This window comes from Pelodiscus sinensis, chromosome 8 (assembly GCF_052426305.1).
Source record: "Pelodiscus sinensis isolate ZL-2025 chromosome 8, ASM5242630v1, whole genome shotgun sequence".
Taxonomy (NCBI): Eukaryota; Metazoa; Chordata; order Testudines; family Trionychidae; genus Pelodiscus; species Pelodiscus sinensis.
Window position 1 is genome coordinate 17,237,578 of NC_143059.1, and position 17,471 is coordinate 17,255,048.

Genomic DNA, 17,471 nt, shown 5'->3' on the forward strand with positions numbered 1-17,471 from the left:
GAAAAACAGACTTTGACTCCCTCAGGGATCCTGGGATGCTAACAGGAGAGGAAAAAGAGTCCAGGAGAGCTGGCAGTATTTTAAGGAAACCTTATTGAAGGCACAGGGGGAAAAAAAGCATTCTAATGAGCAGTAAGGATGTTAAAATGCAGTTATCTTGTTAATTGTGTAGTTGATACAATTTGTATCAAAGACATGATTACCTGATAAGCGGCCACTCTGCAGAACTGCAGCAGGGTTAGCTCCAGGAGCTGGCTCCAGCTAGGACTGAACAGCTCGCACTGGCTCTCGGAGCCTCCCGCACTGTGGCTGTGCATTTTAAATGCAGTAAGAGCAGCTAGGCTCTTACGACATTTAAAATGCAGAGGCATAGCGCCCCAAGACCAGCCTGAGCTGGGACTGCTCGGTCCTGGGTCACGCTGACTCCAGCAGCCCCTGCATATAGTGGCAGCAGTGCAGGGGGAGAAGGTCAGGTGGGAGCTGGTACACACAGGGAGCCAGCTTCTGCAGAGCAGCCTGCACCCCATGCTGCTGCCTCCCACAGTTGTTTTGTTGACTACTTGACGGAGGAGTGGACTTGGAGGGAAAGCATTGTAAAATAGTGTGTTGCAGGGTCCTGTGAACACACCCCCAGGGAGTGCATGCCAATGCCTGAACGGGAACAATATTGTGGACACTTCTTGTTGGCACTGGTTGCAAACAAGTCCACTGTAGGAAAAGTCCAGTTGTTGAACAGTTGATGGAGGATTTGGGGGGGGCCATGTCCCATTAATAGTTGGAGCTGAAATTCTTGTTGAGGTTGTCTTTGCTCAGTAGATAAGACGCCTGCAGGTGGATATCATGTGCAATGCACCATGTCCAAAGGCAGACAGCCTCCCTGCACAGAAGGTATGATCTCATTCCACTCTGCCTGTTGATAGAATACATGGTTGCTTGGTTGTCCGTGAAGATCTGCACTGTTGTTGTGTATGAGGTACAGGAAATGCTGGCATGCATAGAATACCGCCCCGAGTTCTAATATGTTTATGTGCAGGTTGCATTCCTGTGGAGACCAGCGCCCTTGAGTCCTGAGAGTCCCTGAGTGCACTCCTCAGCCCAGGAAAGAGATATCTGTCATGATGGTCATGGACAGGGGTTGTTCATGAAAAGGTACTTCAATACACGCATTTCTTGGGTCTGCCCACCAGTCTAGAGATCCTGGTTGGGATTGACACTAATTTGCTGATGCTGTTGTAGCATGGTTTGTATGCAGTTCTCAGCTACTCCTGCGCGGGCCTCATGTACAGTCTGACAAGCAGCATTACTAAGTGGCTGTTGCCAGATGTCCTAGTTTCTGGAGACAAGTCCTTGTGGGGATTTGTGGACTGGATTGGACCAGTGAGATAAGGGCCCATATAGTCTGGAACTTTTGTTGTGGGAAAGAAGCTATAGCCTCTACACAACTGAGGTGAGCTCCAATAAATTCCATTATCTGAGCTGGCTAGAGTTTGCATTTGGACATATTTATCTGTAAACCAAGGGTCTAGAATAGAGTCCGGATTAGAGAGACTGTGTTCTGAGCTTTTTCATTTGTTTTTGCTCTTATCAGGCAGTTGTTGAGGTAAAGAAATATCAATACCCCTTTGTCTGTGGTGAACACCTTAGAGAAGACTCTCAAGAGCTGTGGACAGTCCAAATGGTAGCACTATGTACTGGAAGTGTGCATTGCAAATCTGAGGTACTTCGATGCAATGGGTGAATGGATACGTGAAAATACGTGTCTTGGAGATTGAGCATCGACAACCAGTCCCTCCCTTGTTTCAGGCAGGAATGATAATGGATAGGGTAATCATCTTGAACATTTGTGGTCTTGTGTGTCAATTGAGCTTCATGAGATCAAGAATTGGTCTTCCTTCCCCAAACTTTTGTTGTGAGGAAGTAATGGGAGTAAAATCCTTTGCCTCTGTAGCAGTGAGTTATGGGTTCTATAGCCCTCAGATGGAGCAGGTGGTTCGTCTCCTGGAGGAGAATGCTCTGTTGAGATGAGTCCCTGAAGAGGGTGAGAAGGGAGGGATTGACCAGAAAGAGATACAGTATCCACCCTTTCTAATGTCCACAACCCATCTGTCAGTCATGATGGAGGACCATTGATGGTAGAAGGATGCTAGATGTTGGTGAAATAGTTGGTAGGGCTGGGTTGCCTTCAACAGAAAGGTGCTACCAGACTCAACCTGACCTTCAAAACGTTTGCCTTGAAGTCAAGGGTTGAGAGGTAGAGGGGGCTGGTCAGGGGTTTGCCTCCGTCTGGTTTGGTGTTGCTCCTTCTGTTGTCAAAATGCCTCTGTGATTGACTAAAGGACATGGGTTTGTATCTTTGAGTAAATTATCTTCCCTGTTTTCATTTTGTTGCAGGGACATAAATACCAAGCATCTTCAGTGTGGCTCAGGAATCTTTGAGGGAGTGAAGAGAGACATCGGTGGAGTCCACAAATAACTTGGAGCTATGTAAAGAGAGATCCTCCACCATCACTTGTACCTCACAGGAAAAACCCGACAGATGGAGTCATGATGACCTCCTCATCACAATGGCCGTCACAATGGCGCAAGAAGTGGTATCGGAGACGTCCAAGTCAGCTTGTAGAGCCATGCGAGAAATCAGGGTGCCTTCATTTATGTTGGCCCAGAACTACTCTCTTTTGGAAGGCTATCAATAAAATGTGATAGTTGCTCACAAAATACACATCACATTTTCAAACATCACGATGGCGTAGTTTGATATCTGTAGTTGGAGAGATGTAGAGGAACAGGCCTTCCTCCCCATGACGTCCAGGCACTTCCACTCTTTGCCGTAAGATGTGGTTCTAGCCGTGTTCTGTTTTCTTCTATGATTAATTGCATCTATGACCGAGGAATTTGGGAGAACAAGAAGTCAACGCTCTGTGGAGTGACATAATATTTAAGGTCTGACCTCTTACAGACAGGTGGAACTGTTGCTGGCGTCTGCTAGATCACCATGGCAAGGTCCATGATTGCCGGGCCTATTGGTAGTGTCAGCTTAGCAGATGGAGAGGCATGTAGGGCCTATTGGTAGTGTCAGCTTAGCAGATGGAGAGGCATGTAGGATGCTGGTTAATTTGTGCTGGGTTTCAGGAAGGCTCACTAGGGAGGCCTCCAGGACTTTGGTCACGCTCTTGTAAAGTTCTTGGAACGATTTAAAATTGTTTCCTGCTGTGGAGGGGAGAGGGCATCGGTGCGTCAGAGAAAGATGATGTGTGTTGGTGGACATGAGGATTCTTTGTCACTTAAACCTGGTTCATCTTCCTCCTGATAAACAGAACTATCCAGAGAGGGTACAGACATGGCCCTTGATAGTGCAAGATGGAGGTGACTGAGGCTGCACTTGATGCGATTGCTGGGCTTTGTATGGTGATCAGGGGTCCCAGTAAGGCCAGTTGGCTGGCTGGCTGAAGCGGTAGTAGTTGTTGCTGCTGCGGCTATTTTGGGGAGGAATGCCTTAGTGTGTGGGTACTGACCAAGGGCTCCTCATCTTCATCATTGGAGAGTGGCGGTGCTGAGCCGACAGGAGTGGAGGGAGGGAACCTGCTAGATCAGGGCATACCATCAGTGCTGAACAGTGGGATCGTCAGCACGGATGTTACTCTGAGCTACTCTGCTTTACCGGGATCACTGGTGCTGACAGCAGTGTCCAGGGCAGTTCAGCACCTCCTTGTCTGGTACCTTAGTTGAGGTTGGTGCAAGGGGTGTCTTAGGTGTTTGCCCTCATTTTCTTTTTTTAAGGGGAGTCACCTTTACTTGAAGAATGGGATCTCTTCCTAAGCAGGACAGAGGAAGAGTCCCTGGTACCAGAGCCTGAAAGAGCAACCTTCTCAGACTTGGCTAATGGAGAGGGCTGATGAGACGGAGTGGAGTGCTCCAGATCCGAGGCTGGCCTCATGGTGTTTTCGAGTGAAAGAAATTTCAATTAGAATTATGGGGCGTACAGAGAATTTCCATATTCTGATGAAGATAGTAAAGGGTTGGCACACCTTTACCTCTCATAATTCATTTATATGCCTTGCTGAAGAGACAATTACCAAGATGAATATCAATAGATAAATAGAAGATACTGATGCCTACAGGTTCAAATGAATGTTTAATTAATTGCATAAGCACTAGGTTTACATTGATGATATGGGATCTCTAACTGGTGAATATAGATGATTAAGACCTTTCAAGAATCTTTACACCTTGAGTAAAAACCAATTTATTTTACACAGAAACACGGGAATCTAAGACGAAGGATGTTAAGAGACAGGTAATCCACTAATTGTGTAGTCAATAACATTTTTATCAACCAACTACACGATTAGTCAATAAGGAAAGGCTTCCTCAGGCCTGGCTTGTACCGGGTCTGGGAGCTACCCCTCCTGTGCCTCTGTAGTTTCAATGCAGTTAAGAGCTGGGCACTCAGGCAGCCCTGCTCTACTTCATGTAAACTGAAAAGGTGCAGTGGAGGTAGCTCCCAGACCTGGCGTGAGCTGGGATTGCTCAGTCCCATTCCGCTAGGGTCCCAGCTCCCTGCTGGGACCCCCCGCAGAGCCCAGACCTGCCAACAGGTAGAGGCTGCTTAGTGGCAGCCATCCCCCCTCCCTGCCTCTGATATAGATATATATACATAGGATGCTATGGATGTACATTAGACATTGAAATCCACAGTTAAACATTTTTTTATTTATAACCACAACATTTTTGTGTGGCCTGTTTCTTTGAATTGATCAGGTCATCTTGTACCTCTAATGAACAACAATACTCTTAACACTGCAAGTGTATTATCCTCTGTGCAATTAGATAAAGAAACTGAAGAATAGGTCAACAAGTCCAGTACTAACAACAAAGGTTTGCCCTTTTAGACACATTAATAAAGTCCTAAATATCACTACCATGTGGCCCATGCCAACACTATTAACATTATTTTGGACTGCTCTTGTTTTATGTTTATCACACTATGAAGAGGGAAAATGGGGAAACATTTACATGAGCCATTGATCTCAATTTATCCAAAATTCATGAGAAGTCAAGTTCTTGTCTCATGTATTTCTGAATTCCTGTTACAGCTGGATGCAAAAAATCTATTGCAGAGGTCCCCCACAAGCTGATGAGGTATGCTGCCACTTTCTCCATCAGCAACCACTTATGCACCTGAGATGTTGACCTAATAAGGTGGTCTGCCAGGGCATTTAGTTTCCTTGATACACTAATTGTTATTGGGTGAATTTCATGTCTTGTACATCAATCATGGCCTTGAAGGTTCGTTTGGAGGCTTGCTCTAAATTCCAGGAGACTTTTCTGACAGAGCTTCCTGGAGTGAGATGGCCTAAAGCCTGCTCCTTCTGTCTTCACATGCAACATGAAGGTAGAGCATTTTGAAGGTGAATGTCATTGCATGGGCCTTGCATGGGCATGGGATGCCAGAAAACACAGCTGGTCTTGAGTTGTACCTCTTTAGTGTGGGCTTCCTAGTCTCTGGTTCCTTCATTTTGGCACTGAATAACTTATATTCTAAATTAAATTAACACCGTACTAACAAAAATAACAAAAACTAACTACAACCAATTATATAGTAAGCATACAGATTTGATAAAATTCCAAAGCAATTATACCTTCATTCAGCTGTTCATGAATAGAAGGAACTGAGGGAGCTGGAACACTATGCCTCTTTTACACCCTTCCCTTGGAACATTCGTTGTTCACTGAGCCATCAGGGAGGCACATAAGCATGCTAACAAACACTGCTAGCTAGAGTACAAGCTGCACCATCAGAGCATCCCACGAATGGTCCTCCACACATCACATCTGAAGAACTGTGCAACATGACCAATCGTATCTCTCCATGAAAAAGGAACCAGGCTCAAATGATCAACCCCATCCTCTCCTCTGTGGTCTACAAACACACCAGTATCACCTAATATTCCACAGAGTTAAAAATTTCTAATATATCCAGTATGGCAGAAAAAGTTATACAGCGGTGGAGTGTGAAAAAATTGCATTAAAATGACATAAAATTGTAGCTACATTCAAAACACAGGAAAATACTAAGGCCTAACACTAGATTGGTTTCGGGTTGGGGATGTTATTTCTCTTTCCCATCTAGATGGGTAAACAAAAAACAAAACAAAAAATCAAACAAGTGTATTTTTATTATGGTCACAGGTATTTGAAAATGTTAGAATGTCTGATTTTGTTGCCTACTATACTCCTGTTTTAGAAAACCTAAAATACCTTTTAGGGATGTGAACGACTAGTCAACAGGTTAGTTGACTAGTCGCTTCCTCTCCCTCCCCCCCCATCCCTTGCTATCTCTATCAGAAAGAGGCAGTGGGGAGGTGCAGGGGAGCACACTGGATGTTTCAAAGAAGCAGCGCTGCGTGGAGCCTGGGGCCAGATCCCGGGTTCCATGCAAAGTTTCAAAGTGGCAGTGCTGTGTAGAGCCCAGGATCAGAGGGGAAGTAGCCAGCTGACCTCGGGTTCCAAGCGGCGCTGCCGCTTTGAAATGCTGCATGGAGCCTGTCGCCATGATCCCTAGGAAGTTGCAAAGCAGCAGCGCCGCATGGAGCATGGCATCCCCCAATGACCCTGGGCTCCGTGCAGTGCTGCTACTTTGAAACGCCATGAGGAGCCATTGCATTTCAAAGTGGCAGCACTGCATGGAACCTAGGGTCAGCTGGGGACTCATATCTCCCCACAGTGCTTTCACCTTTGAAGTGCAGCAACAGCCCTGGGGCTGTTGCTATACTTCAAAGGCGGAAGCATCCTTATCGACTACTCGAATAGTCAATGCAAGTTGCATCAACTATTTGAATAGCCAAATAATAAAAAATTTACATCCCTAATACCTTTATTACATGTTAGGTGCTAAAATCTGAACTCCTCCCACTTTCAGCATACTTACCTCATCGCTATTCCATCTATTAGACACTACTGGGCGTAGGCGCTTGACACAAACCACCTCTCTCATATCTTCATAAGATGGATCATTCGGCACCATGTCATAATATGGCAACTGGTACTCTTCAACAATACCTGAAGTGTGCATGAAAGATCAGGGTAAATATCTCCAAGAACAAACTAAATCCATAAATCTGCTTTTTAAACTTCTAACGAACTGAAGAAGCATAAATTAACATGCATTTTTCTTGTCAGCAACATAGTGACTATCTGTTGTCTCACTGAACATTAGCTGCAATACATACTTTGGTGCCATCTATTCTATTACATATTATGCAGTATTCCCTGCAACAGGAGTTGCATAGCTTCCACTTTATTTTGAGATTTCTTTAAATCTTCCTATTTCACCTAGTTTACCATATCCAAGAATTGTGCTTCACTGAGCATATAACAAATCGCTGCCCCAAGAAGATGCAGTCTAAATTAAGGTCCTACAAATTCCTAAAGAGAGAGTCTGCAAATTTGGGATGAGATGACGATGATGATGACGACGACGATGACAGAAAATATGGGAGAGAGAGAAAAAACAATGTGGGGAAAGGGACAGGAACGGAGGCACAAGAATAAAACAAAAAAGGGGGGAAATAGATACTGAAAAGAATATGGGAAAAAATTATGCCTATTCATTTATCATAAGGGAAATAAGAGGAAAAGTGAAGAAAAACACAGAATTAAGGTGTTAAAAAAGCCATAAAGTATAGTAGATTACATTATTAAAATGTATTAAGAAGATAATTTATTGACAGGTTACAATTAAGTGACAATTCTTTTAAACCGCAGGGTACCTGCCCTTGAGACTTAATCCAAGTGGTATGATTCAAGTATTTTTTAACTGGCTCTCAAAATTTATTCTTGGACTAGAGGTATTAAGTAAATTCTTTTGAACATGTAGTTTTGTAAATACATTTTTAAACTCAAGTCTTACCTCCTGTGACACAACGCCGAGCCATTTCCCAAATGATCAAGCCAAAACTGTAGATATCAGCCATGATATATGGCTGGAAATTATTTTTATTTAGGCTTTCATCTAGGACTTCTGGGGCCATGTAACGTTTTGTTCCCACTCTTGTATTCAAAGGGACGTCAACTTCATTTGTATCACTAGATATAAATAGTAAAGATTAAATGAACTGTTGGAGGAGTATAAATGAATTGATGTCATGCAGAAAGATGTAATTATTGTACGAAATAAAGTTTTGAACTATAACTGAATCAGTATCTCTTTCTCAAACTCTCCTTTCAATATTAGAATTTACAATCTATGATGCTTATTTTAGACAGATTAAACAGAAAACTATTATACTATTAAATAGAAAACTACTAGAAAACTTCCAATGGGAAGCTTTACATGATTGCTTTGGGGGGAAAAAACACTTCAGACATGACTAAGCAGACAGAAAAGACAGTTACCTTTTCTGTAACTGGTGTTCTTCAAGATGTGTTGTTCATGCACAGTCTGCCACAAGCACCGATGTTGGAAGTTTTTCCCTAAGCAATACCCGTAGGGGCCAGAGTCTTAGCACTCCCTGAAATGATGTGCATATGCCATATTATACAGGCCCCTCGCACCACAGTTCCTTCTTGCCGGAACTCTGACAGAAAGGAAGAGGATGGGAGGTTGAATGGATATGAGCCACACATCTCAAAGAACACGAGTTACAAAACAGGTGACTGTGTTTTCTTCTTTGAATGCTTGTTCATGTCCATTCAGCATAGTGACTGTAAGCAGTGTCAGCAGAGGCAGATAGGAGTTAAGGACATGCAGATTGCAGTACAGTCCTGCCGAATGCAGCGTCCTCCCTAGCCTACTTCATGATGGCATAGTGTGATGTGAAAGTAGGAACTGACAGCTATGCTGCTGTTCGGTAGATGTCCTGGATCAGGATATGAGTGAGAAAGGCATGTGAAAAAGCTTGAGCTCTAGTAGAGTGGCCCTGATCAACCCTGGTGGCTGGGCCCCTGCCAACTCGTAGCATGTTCAGATAAAGGAGGTGATCCACTTTGAGAGCCTTTGGGTGGATATCAGGGAACGCCGCCCCTGCTCCCTGTAGGCCATGAAGAGCTGCATGGACTTGTGGAAGGGACTTGTGTTCTTCTTAAATAGAATGCCAGTGATCTCCAGACATTCAGTGTGTGGAGATGCCTCTCCTCATAGTTTGCATAAGGCTTGGGGTAAAGAACTGGCAGAAAAATGTCCCAATCCAACTGAAAGGCAGATACCACATTGGGAAGGAGGGCTGGATGAGGCTGAAGTTGGATCTTTTCCTTGAAGAAGCAGGTGTACGGAAGCTCTGATGCTAGACCCCAGAGCTCGGACACTCTTCTAACCGATGCAATCGCTACCAGGAAGTCTACCTTAGAAGAGAGCAACAAAAGGAGGCACATGGCAAGAGGCTCGAATGGTGGTCCTGTGAACTTTGCCAAGACCAGAGTCAGGTCCCACTGCAGGAGAAGATCCCGGTTTTGAGAGAAGCGACCCTTCAGGAACTGGGATGTGATGACATGCAAAAAAAAGAGAGGTCTTGAAAGGGGAAATGAAATGCAGAAATGGCAGCTAGGTGGACCCTGACTGTGGCTAGCGTTAGCCTTTGCTGCATCAGGTGGAGCAGGTAGTCAAGGATCTCCTAAAGGAAAGTTTCAGACGGGACAACATGCCATTGCTGAGCCCATGCTGGGAACTATGTACACTTCACTACATAAGTAGATTATAAGTAACTACTCTCAAGGAGGACCTTCTGAACCTCGCTTGAACATACGTAATTTTTCGGGGTTCAGCCAAGGAGGAATCATGCAGTCAGATGAAGCAGCCTGAAGTTCTGGTGTAGTGGTAATGGGACAAAAGATCTGAGTGCACGTGCAGCTATGGGGGAGCACAGGACACTAGGCTCATGAGCATGCTGAACCAGTGCTGATGGTGCTAGGTCAGCATGATGAGTAACACCATTACCTCGTACCCCTTGACTTTCCGCAAGACTCTGCTGATGAGGGGAAATGGAGGGTAGGCATAGAGGAGACCTTCTAACCACTGAAACAGGATGGCATGTATCAGGAAGCTCTGCTTCAGAGCGAACTGGGAGCAGGATTGGCTGCATCTTACATTCTCTTTTGCCATGTAGAGGTCCACTGGGGGCAGCTGCACTCCTAGAAGATGGGGTGGTGAGAGAATTCTCATTGGGGTGGTGAGAGAATTCTCTGCTGAGATAGTCCGTGACTGTGAGCTGCACACCAGGAAGGTGACATGCCTCTACCATGATGCTGTGGAGAAAGCGAAGTTACTCACCTCCAGTGCAGTAACTGTCGTTCTTCGAAGTGGTGTCCTCGCGGGTGCTCCACTATGGGTGCTGGGCTTGCCCCGGCACCGCAGATGGAAGCTTGTCATGAGCAGTGTTCGGCCGGACCACGCATGTGCCGCGGGTTCGCGGCTTTCGCGCTCTTTCTGTCACGCGGTCCGGCCCCCCGCCTCTTCCTCTTCACCCCCCGGCCCTCCGCCAGTTCCTCGAAACCGCCTCGGAGTCTGTAAGAGACAAGAGCAGAGAGAGAGAGAGGACTCCAAAGCGGGGAGGAGGGCGGGTAGTGGAGCACCTGCGGGGACACCACCTCGAAGAACGACAGTTACTGCACCGGAGGTGAGTAAATTCGCTTTCTTCTTCGGGGATGTCCTCGCAGGTACTCCACTATGGGTGACTGCATAGCAGTAGTCGCCAAAACGGAAGGAGGGCAAGGAGTTCCTATTTATCCGCCGTGGAGAGTACCGCAGTCACCACTGCCCCACCTGAGTGAGAGAGTAGAGAAATAGAATAGTGCTTAGCGAAAGTCTCATGAGAGGACCAAGTCGCCGTTCTGAAAATGTCCTTCAGAGATACCCCTCTGTGAAACGCTGTAGATGTGGCCACGGCTCTAGTGGAGTGAGCGTGTGGTTGGGATGGAAGGGGTAAACCTTTCGTTGCGTACGATTGCACTATGCATGAGGTTACGAGATTGGAAATTCTTTGGGCAGATAGAGGCACAAGGAGACCCGTACCAGTGAGAAGACCGGCGTGGGGATCGGAGTGCCGGCAGAGGAGAGGACGGTGCCGGGGAGAGGAAGCGAGAGTGGGAGCAGCTGCGGCGGCGTGGAGAACGGAGAGCAGCAGGGCTCCGGGGTGGTTGAGTTGTGGCACGCGCTGAAGCACTAGCCGCTGAATTGCTTTGCTCATGATGCGGAAGGGCAATAGCGATCGGCACCGCGCCGGCAGTGGAACGGGTCGGCGCCGTGTAATCCGGCACCGCGCAGTGACTGAGAGGCGGTGCCGGGGCCAATGTCGTGGTCGGGTCCAAGGCTGCTCTCGGTGCTGGCTCAGCGCTCGGCGCCGGAATAAGAAGAAGTGACTGAACTGATGCCGCCTGGGGAGCCAGCATTTGGGAAGGCTCCCGTGGTCGCTTAGGTTTTGAAGCCACCGAGGCAGGGGGATGTGGCTTCACAATGCCAGATGTCCCGGCTGTCTCTGCCTGGTTCTCCCTGCCATTAAAGGCAGCTGGCAGGTATCTCGCTGGGGACAGACTCGGTTTCTTTTGAAGTCCCGTAGTGGTGGAAGAAGCCCGGTGTTTGTGTGGCTGCTGATTAGAGTCAGCTTGCTGAGGTTGCAAGGCTGTGTCGAAGAGGAGCATGTGAAGGCGCCTCTCCCTATCTTTCCTGGCCCAGGAGGTGAGTCTTGAACAATGGTTACACTTTTGGGGGATGTGAGACTCCCCCAGGCAACGGATTCACTCTGCATGGCCGTCCGAGGCTGGCATTGCGTCCCGGCAGGAGCAGCATTTTTTAAACCCAGTCCCTGACATTTTGCCGGCAGCTTGCTGCTTCTTTTCTTTTCTGTTTTTACTCCCGATAGTTCTTTCTTTGTCCTTCCTCTTTACTTTTTCTCAAAAAAGGAGAGAGAGGAAAAGGGGGATTTTATATACAAAGGAGAACTAGAAGCAGTCTAGTTCTGTGAGGTAAGGAGTCTAGTTCCAATCGTCTGCAGCCTGAGGCGGTGAAGAGGAAGAGGCGGGGGTCCGGACCGCGTGACAGAAAGAGCGCGAAAGCCGCGAACCTGAGGCACATGCGTGGTCCGGCCAAACACTGCTCATGACAAGCTTCCGTCTGTGGCGCCGGGGCAAGCCCAGCACCCATAGTGGAGCACCTGCGGGGACATCCCCAAAGAAGAACACCGAATTCTCAGAGGCACACTGCTTCCTCGCAAAACTCTGGTGATCGGGCTTCTCCATGTCTGTCGATGTAGTATATGGTGGCAGTATTGTCAGTGAGGATGCACATCATCCTGCTTGCGAGGTGAAGAAGAAACACCCCACATGCATTTCTGATCAGCCTGAGCTCCTTGATGTTTATGTGGAGTGTCTTCTCTTCTATGGACCACTCTCCTTGGGTCCAAAGGGTACTCATGTGACCTGCCCTCCTTCCCGCTTGCTGCAGTCTGAAGTGTCGGCCACTAGTTCCTTCAAGCGTGGTTGCTGGTGAAAGGGAATCCTGGACATGACATTCTTTCACAGCCTGCCATTCTAAGGTCCACAGGATGTGATGAAGGACCATCACCACTCTTTCGAGTGAATGTCTGACCAGAGCTCACATGGACACTAGCCACACCTGGAGAGATCTCATCCTGAGCCTGGCAAGGGGCATGACTTATGTACAGACTGCCACGTACCCTGGAATCTGCAGACAGACCCTCACTGTGGTTATGGGTATGTGAGCGAGTTGACACAGGAGGGTCAACAGGGCCTTGAACTCCTCTTGAGGGAGTGATGCCCTGGCCTGGGTGGACTCCAGGATAGCACCAATGAATTCTATCCTTTGAGTCAGCACTAACAATGACTTCTTTTCATTAATTAGGAGGCCGAGGTGGCGGCACATGTCCAGAAGGAGATCCACATCGTGTTGGACATTAAGTTTCAAGAGACCCTTGATAAGCCAGTCATCCAGAAAAGGGTACATGAGCACATCCTGGTACTTCAGTTATGTCGCTATCACTGACAGGCACTTGGTGAAAATGCTGGGGGGGCCACTGACAGGACAGCAAATTGACAGTGGTTTGCACCCACTGCGACCCACTGCGATACAGAAATATGTGTCCTTGAGGTCGAGGGCTGAATACCAGTCCCCAGGATCCAGGTTGGGGATGATGGAAGCAAGGGATACCATACAGAACTTGAGGCGGACCAGACACTTGTTGAGGCCGCACAAGTATGGGTCGTAGACCCCCTTTAGCTTTGGGAATAAAAAAATAGTGCGAGAAGCAGCCCTTGGTTTTAACAATCTGGGGGGACTTGTTTTACCACTCCCACCTGGAGCAACTGAGGGTTTTTTCCCTATTTGAATCCAAGGAGGTGGGCAGGCATAAGCCCGCCCATTTCTAAAATCTCCCCCCCCAGCCTTGCGAGAGGGACCATTGGACCCAGGAGTCAATTGATGATGAGGGACAAATGATGAAAAACAGGATCCGGAGTACTGGTCATAAGTTTAAAACTAGGGAACTGGAAGGGGACGCCGAGCAGAGAATCCTGGACAGCACCCACTGCCCCTTGAAGCTGTCCAGAGAGCCAGTGGATGCTGCCCAGAACTCTATCTGGATGCATGAGACTAGGGAGGAGCGTAAGTAGGTCCCACAGTCGCAGAGCACCCATTCAGCCAGCATCCTCCTCCTGGTGTTGTAGATGGTTTTTGCCAGGGTCAGGAGAAGGAGGTCTTTTGACTTTGTAGGGCCATAGATAGAGTGTGCGTAAATGAAGAGGTGTGGAGAAAAGTGCAGCCAGAACCTCAGCAGCAGGTTCTGGAGGAGCCGAAAAAGAGGCTGCAAGCTGGCGCATTCAAAAGCCAGGTTCTCCCTCACGCTGCAGAAGGGGAAGGTGTTGGGGACAGAGTGAACCGCGTCAGATACATGCCCATGCTCACGGATCTGTGGAGGAGCCACCAACTTATGTCCCTGATGGGCATCAAGGTGAAGTACATGCCAGCCCACCATAGTTACTCACTCTGCATAGGTATTAGGTACTCCCACCACTTGGTATTGGGACAGGACACGAGGTAAGGAAATGCAATGTATGAAGCACGAGCATGTACAGATGTTTTCAAGGCGCGGTTCAAAAACAGACCCACTGCAGATCCTGCAGCTGGCTGGCAGTTCAGGAATGGGGAGGCTGCGGGGGGTCCACGTAACAGGGGCCCAAGAAAAAAGGCTTGGGGGGGGGCATGCTCTCCCAAAGGGCTCACTGCAGGAAATCGAGAGCAGGCTGTGACAAAGCTGACTCTACCTCCTGTAGTACATGCAGTGGGGTTCGGAATGTGGAGAGCCCCATGCGCTGGGCGAGTGCTCGGGGATCCACCCAGAGCCCCCCTCATAGTCCAGGATGTCTCCCACCCTGGTGGCTCCTACCCGGACCAATCTCCAGCACACCAAGGGAGTCTCCGCTACCTGCATACATAAGGCTAGATTGTGGAGAAGGAGCTCTGCCAGGGATAGTGGCCCTTGGATTGAGAGGTGTGAGGTTTGAATTTTTTCCTCTTTGTCTTAGGGACATACAAGCCCAGGGTCTTTAAAGTAGCGCAGGAGTCATTAAACCCATGCATCTTACTGTCTGTCTGTCTGCTCTGCAAACAGGGCATGTGTGTCAAAACGGAGTTCTGCGCCTCTGGGGAGAGGCCTGAGAGGAGCCAAACTGCCCTTCACATGGAGCTGGCCAATCACTGGACTTTTAATAACTACATTCATCTGAAGAAGTGGGTTGTGCCCACGAAAGCTCATGATACCATCTAAATGTTTTGTTAGTCTTGCAGCACCTTAGAGACTATTTGTGGTTTTTAAATAAATCAAAACATTAGCAGAACTACTTACAGGTACTTAACTAGTGAGGATTACATCTACAACACAATAGGTAAGGGAAACACTAGCTACTGGGCTGGGCTGGAGTAAGCTGTTCCTAGCACCCTCACTGGCAGCAAGAAGGAACTGAGGAGGGAGGGGCCGGGGTATGCCCTATATACCATGGCATATGCATGCCACTCCAGGAGAGCGCTGGGATCCCAGCCCCTATGGGTACTGCTTAGGGCAGTGTTTCCCAATGGGTGCTCCGCGGAACCCTGGGGTTCCGCAAAGCGAAAGTAGGGGTTCTGCGAAGAGCTGGCACTCCCCCACCCCGGCTGAAAGAGAGAGAGAGAAGGCTAGCTTGTTTCCACTTCCTCCCTGGCAACACTGAGGCATGGGCAGAGGGAACAGTAGCTCCCAGCCAGCACACTAGAGGGGTGCTGGACAGGGGTGACTCCATGTGACCAATAGCAGGGAGAGAAGCACTTCCTCTCCCCAAAGAAGCCGGAGTGCGCTGCCTAAACAGCTGGGGCTGTGGTACCGGGCAACTTAGTTCCGCCGCCTTTCTGTGCAATGCGGCGAGGGCGGAGGGGGGGAGACGACGGATGACAGGACACGAGACTGTGCAGACATCGTGCTCTGCTCTGGGTCTCACCACGTACCCCCCCTCCCCCATCCCCGCGCAGGACGGCATCACAGAAGTAAGTTGCTGGAGTGCAAGAGCTCCTGCTGTTCCGGCAGCACGCATGCCACTTGCTTGGGGAGAGGAAGTGCAGTCACACGCTTCCCAGAACCCAGAGGTGCTGCCCAGCTCTCCCTGTCCCCTGCCCAGACCCCCCACGAGTACCCTGTCCCCTGCCCCCACCAGCACTGTCCCCAGCACCCAGCAGCACCCTGTTCCCAGTCCCAGCACTCTGCTGCCCACACCAGGACCCTGTCCCTAGCCCCAGCACCCTTCCACTCACCCCAGCACCACCCTGTCCCTGGGCCCCAGCACCGTGCCATCCACCGTAACACCCAGCACCACCCAGTTCCTTGTCCCAGCACCTAGCACCACCCTAACTTTTCTGTGGTCAGTGACCCTTGACTCAAAACAAGATCCTCGCCCCTCTCATAAATAAGGACAATGCTAAAACCTTTTGAGTTTGACATAATATTTTATTTAAAAATGAAGCCTGGCCAACATTCCCCTAATTGGGTCCAAATCCCCATCTCACTGCAGCATCATAACACTCCTGCACCACCTGACCCCAAATCTGAGCCTATCATACACTGGAACCCCCTGTCCTGAGTCTCTTGCATCCCCAAACTCCTGCATCCCCACAGCCTCAGTCTTCTGCCACAACACTCCTGTGCCATCCACACTGCAAATCTGTGTCCTGAGCCCATCATACTCCCAGCCTCCTTGCCCTGAGCCCCTCACATATCCAACCCAAACTCCTGCACCCTCACATCTACAAGCCTGTGACTCGTTCGGCATCCCAACCTTCCACCTGAGCCCAACACTCACCAGCGTGGAGCCCCCTCCCCGAGCCAGCATCCCCTTCCCCTGCATCCAAATTCCCTCCCAGAGCTTGCACTTCTCACCCCTTCCCACACCCAAATCCCTCATTTCACACCCCAGAGCCTGCACCTCCTGTCTCAACCCAGTGAGAGTGTATAAGAGCTGGGGATAGCAAGTGATGGAGGGAAGGGGAACAGGGAGGATGGGGCCTCAAATGGGTGGGGTCTTGGGGAAGGAATATGATATTCATGCATTGGGGGGGTCCCCTCTTTTTTTCTTTTTTTTTGCTTAACAACGTAGGGGTTCGTTGAAATTCTGAAAAGCTGAAAAGGGTTCTATGGCCAAATGAAATTGAGAAACACTGGCGTAGGGAAACACCTCCGGCACTGGTGCATGTGGCAGGCACACACACCTAAGTTGAATGGACATGAGCAGGCATGCGAAGATGAAGATGACTATTCCAAATGCTGAAGACTCCAAAATATATTATTAATATCCACACATCAGTCAGTATTCATGCCTAACTCCATTTCAAGACATTGCTAGCCCATTCCACTACAAGCTTTACATGTACAGTTTTTACTCTTCTATTAAATATAAAAATACAGTAAACTTCCGATAATCCGGCACCTTTAGGACCCAGGGGGGTGCCGGATTATCAGATTTGCCAGACTATCGGAAGGGGGGCTATGAGGGGTCCCCCCCACCCCACCTCAGACCCCTCATAGCCCCCCTTCCAATAGTCCAGCTCTGCCCCAGGCGTCCCTGATTCAGCCACTGCCGAAACTGACCAGCAGCGGCTGAATCGGGGACGCCTGGGGCAAAGCAGCTGGAGTGCTGCTGAGTTGGTCCGGTAGCGCCGATCCTTGGCGCTACTGGACCAATCCAGCAGCACCCCAGCTGCTCTGCCCCAGGTGTCCCCAAGTCAGCCGCTGCTGATACTGATCAGCGGCTGACTCCAGGAAGCCTGAGGCAGAGCTGCTCTGCCTCAGGCTTCTTGGAGTCAGCCGCTGGTCACTTTCAGCAGCGGCTGAATCAGGACGCCTGGGGCAGAGCAGCTGGGATGCTGCCTGGTTGGTCCCACAGCGCCGAGGGACGTGCTACTGGACCAACCCAGCAGCACCCGAGCTGCTCTGCCCCAGGTGTCC

At 48.9% G+C, this 17,471-nt stretch overlaps 1 protein-coding gene across 2 annotated transcripts in view; it reads right to left on the reverse strand.

Moving 5' to 3' along the window:
- The window catches only part of BMPR1A (bone morphogenetic protein receptor type 1A), a 174,174-nt gene that overhangs the window by 7,400 nt on the left and 149,303 nt on the right, over positions 1 to 17,471 (reverse strand). For both annotated transcript variants that reach the window (XM_075934831.2, XM_075934830.2), the window contains 2 exons: positions 7,910 to 8,085; positions 6,929 to 7,059 (listed from right to left, as the gene is read on the reverse strand). In XM_075934831.2, coding sequence (XP_075790946.1) covers positions 6,929 to 7,059; positions 7,910 to 8,085 — 307 coding nt within the window. The remainder of the gene's footprint in view (positions 1 to 6,928; positions 7,060 to 7,909; positions 8,086 to 17,471) is intronic.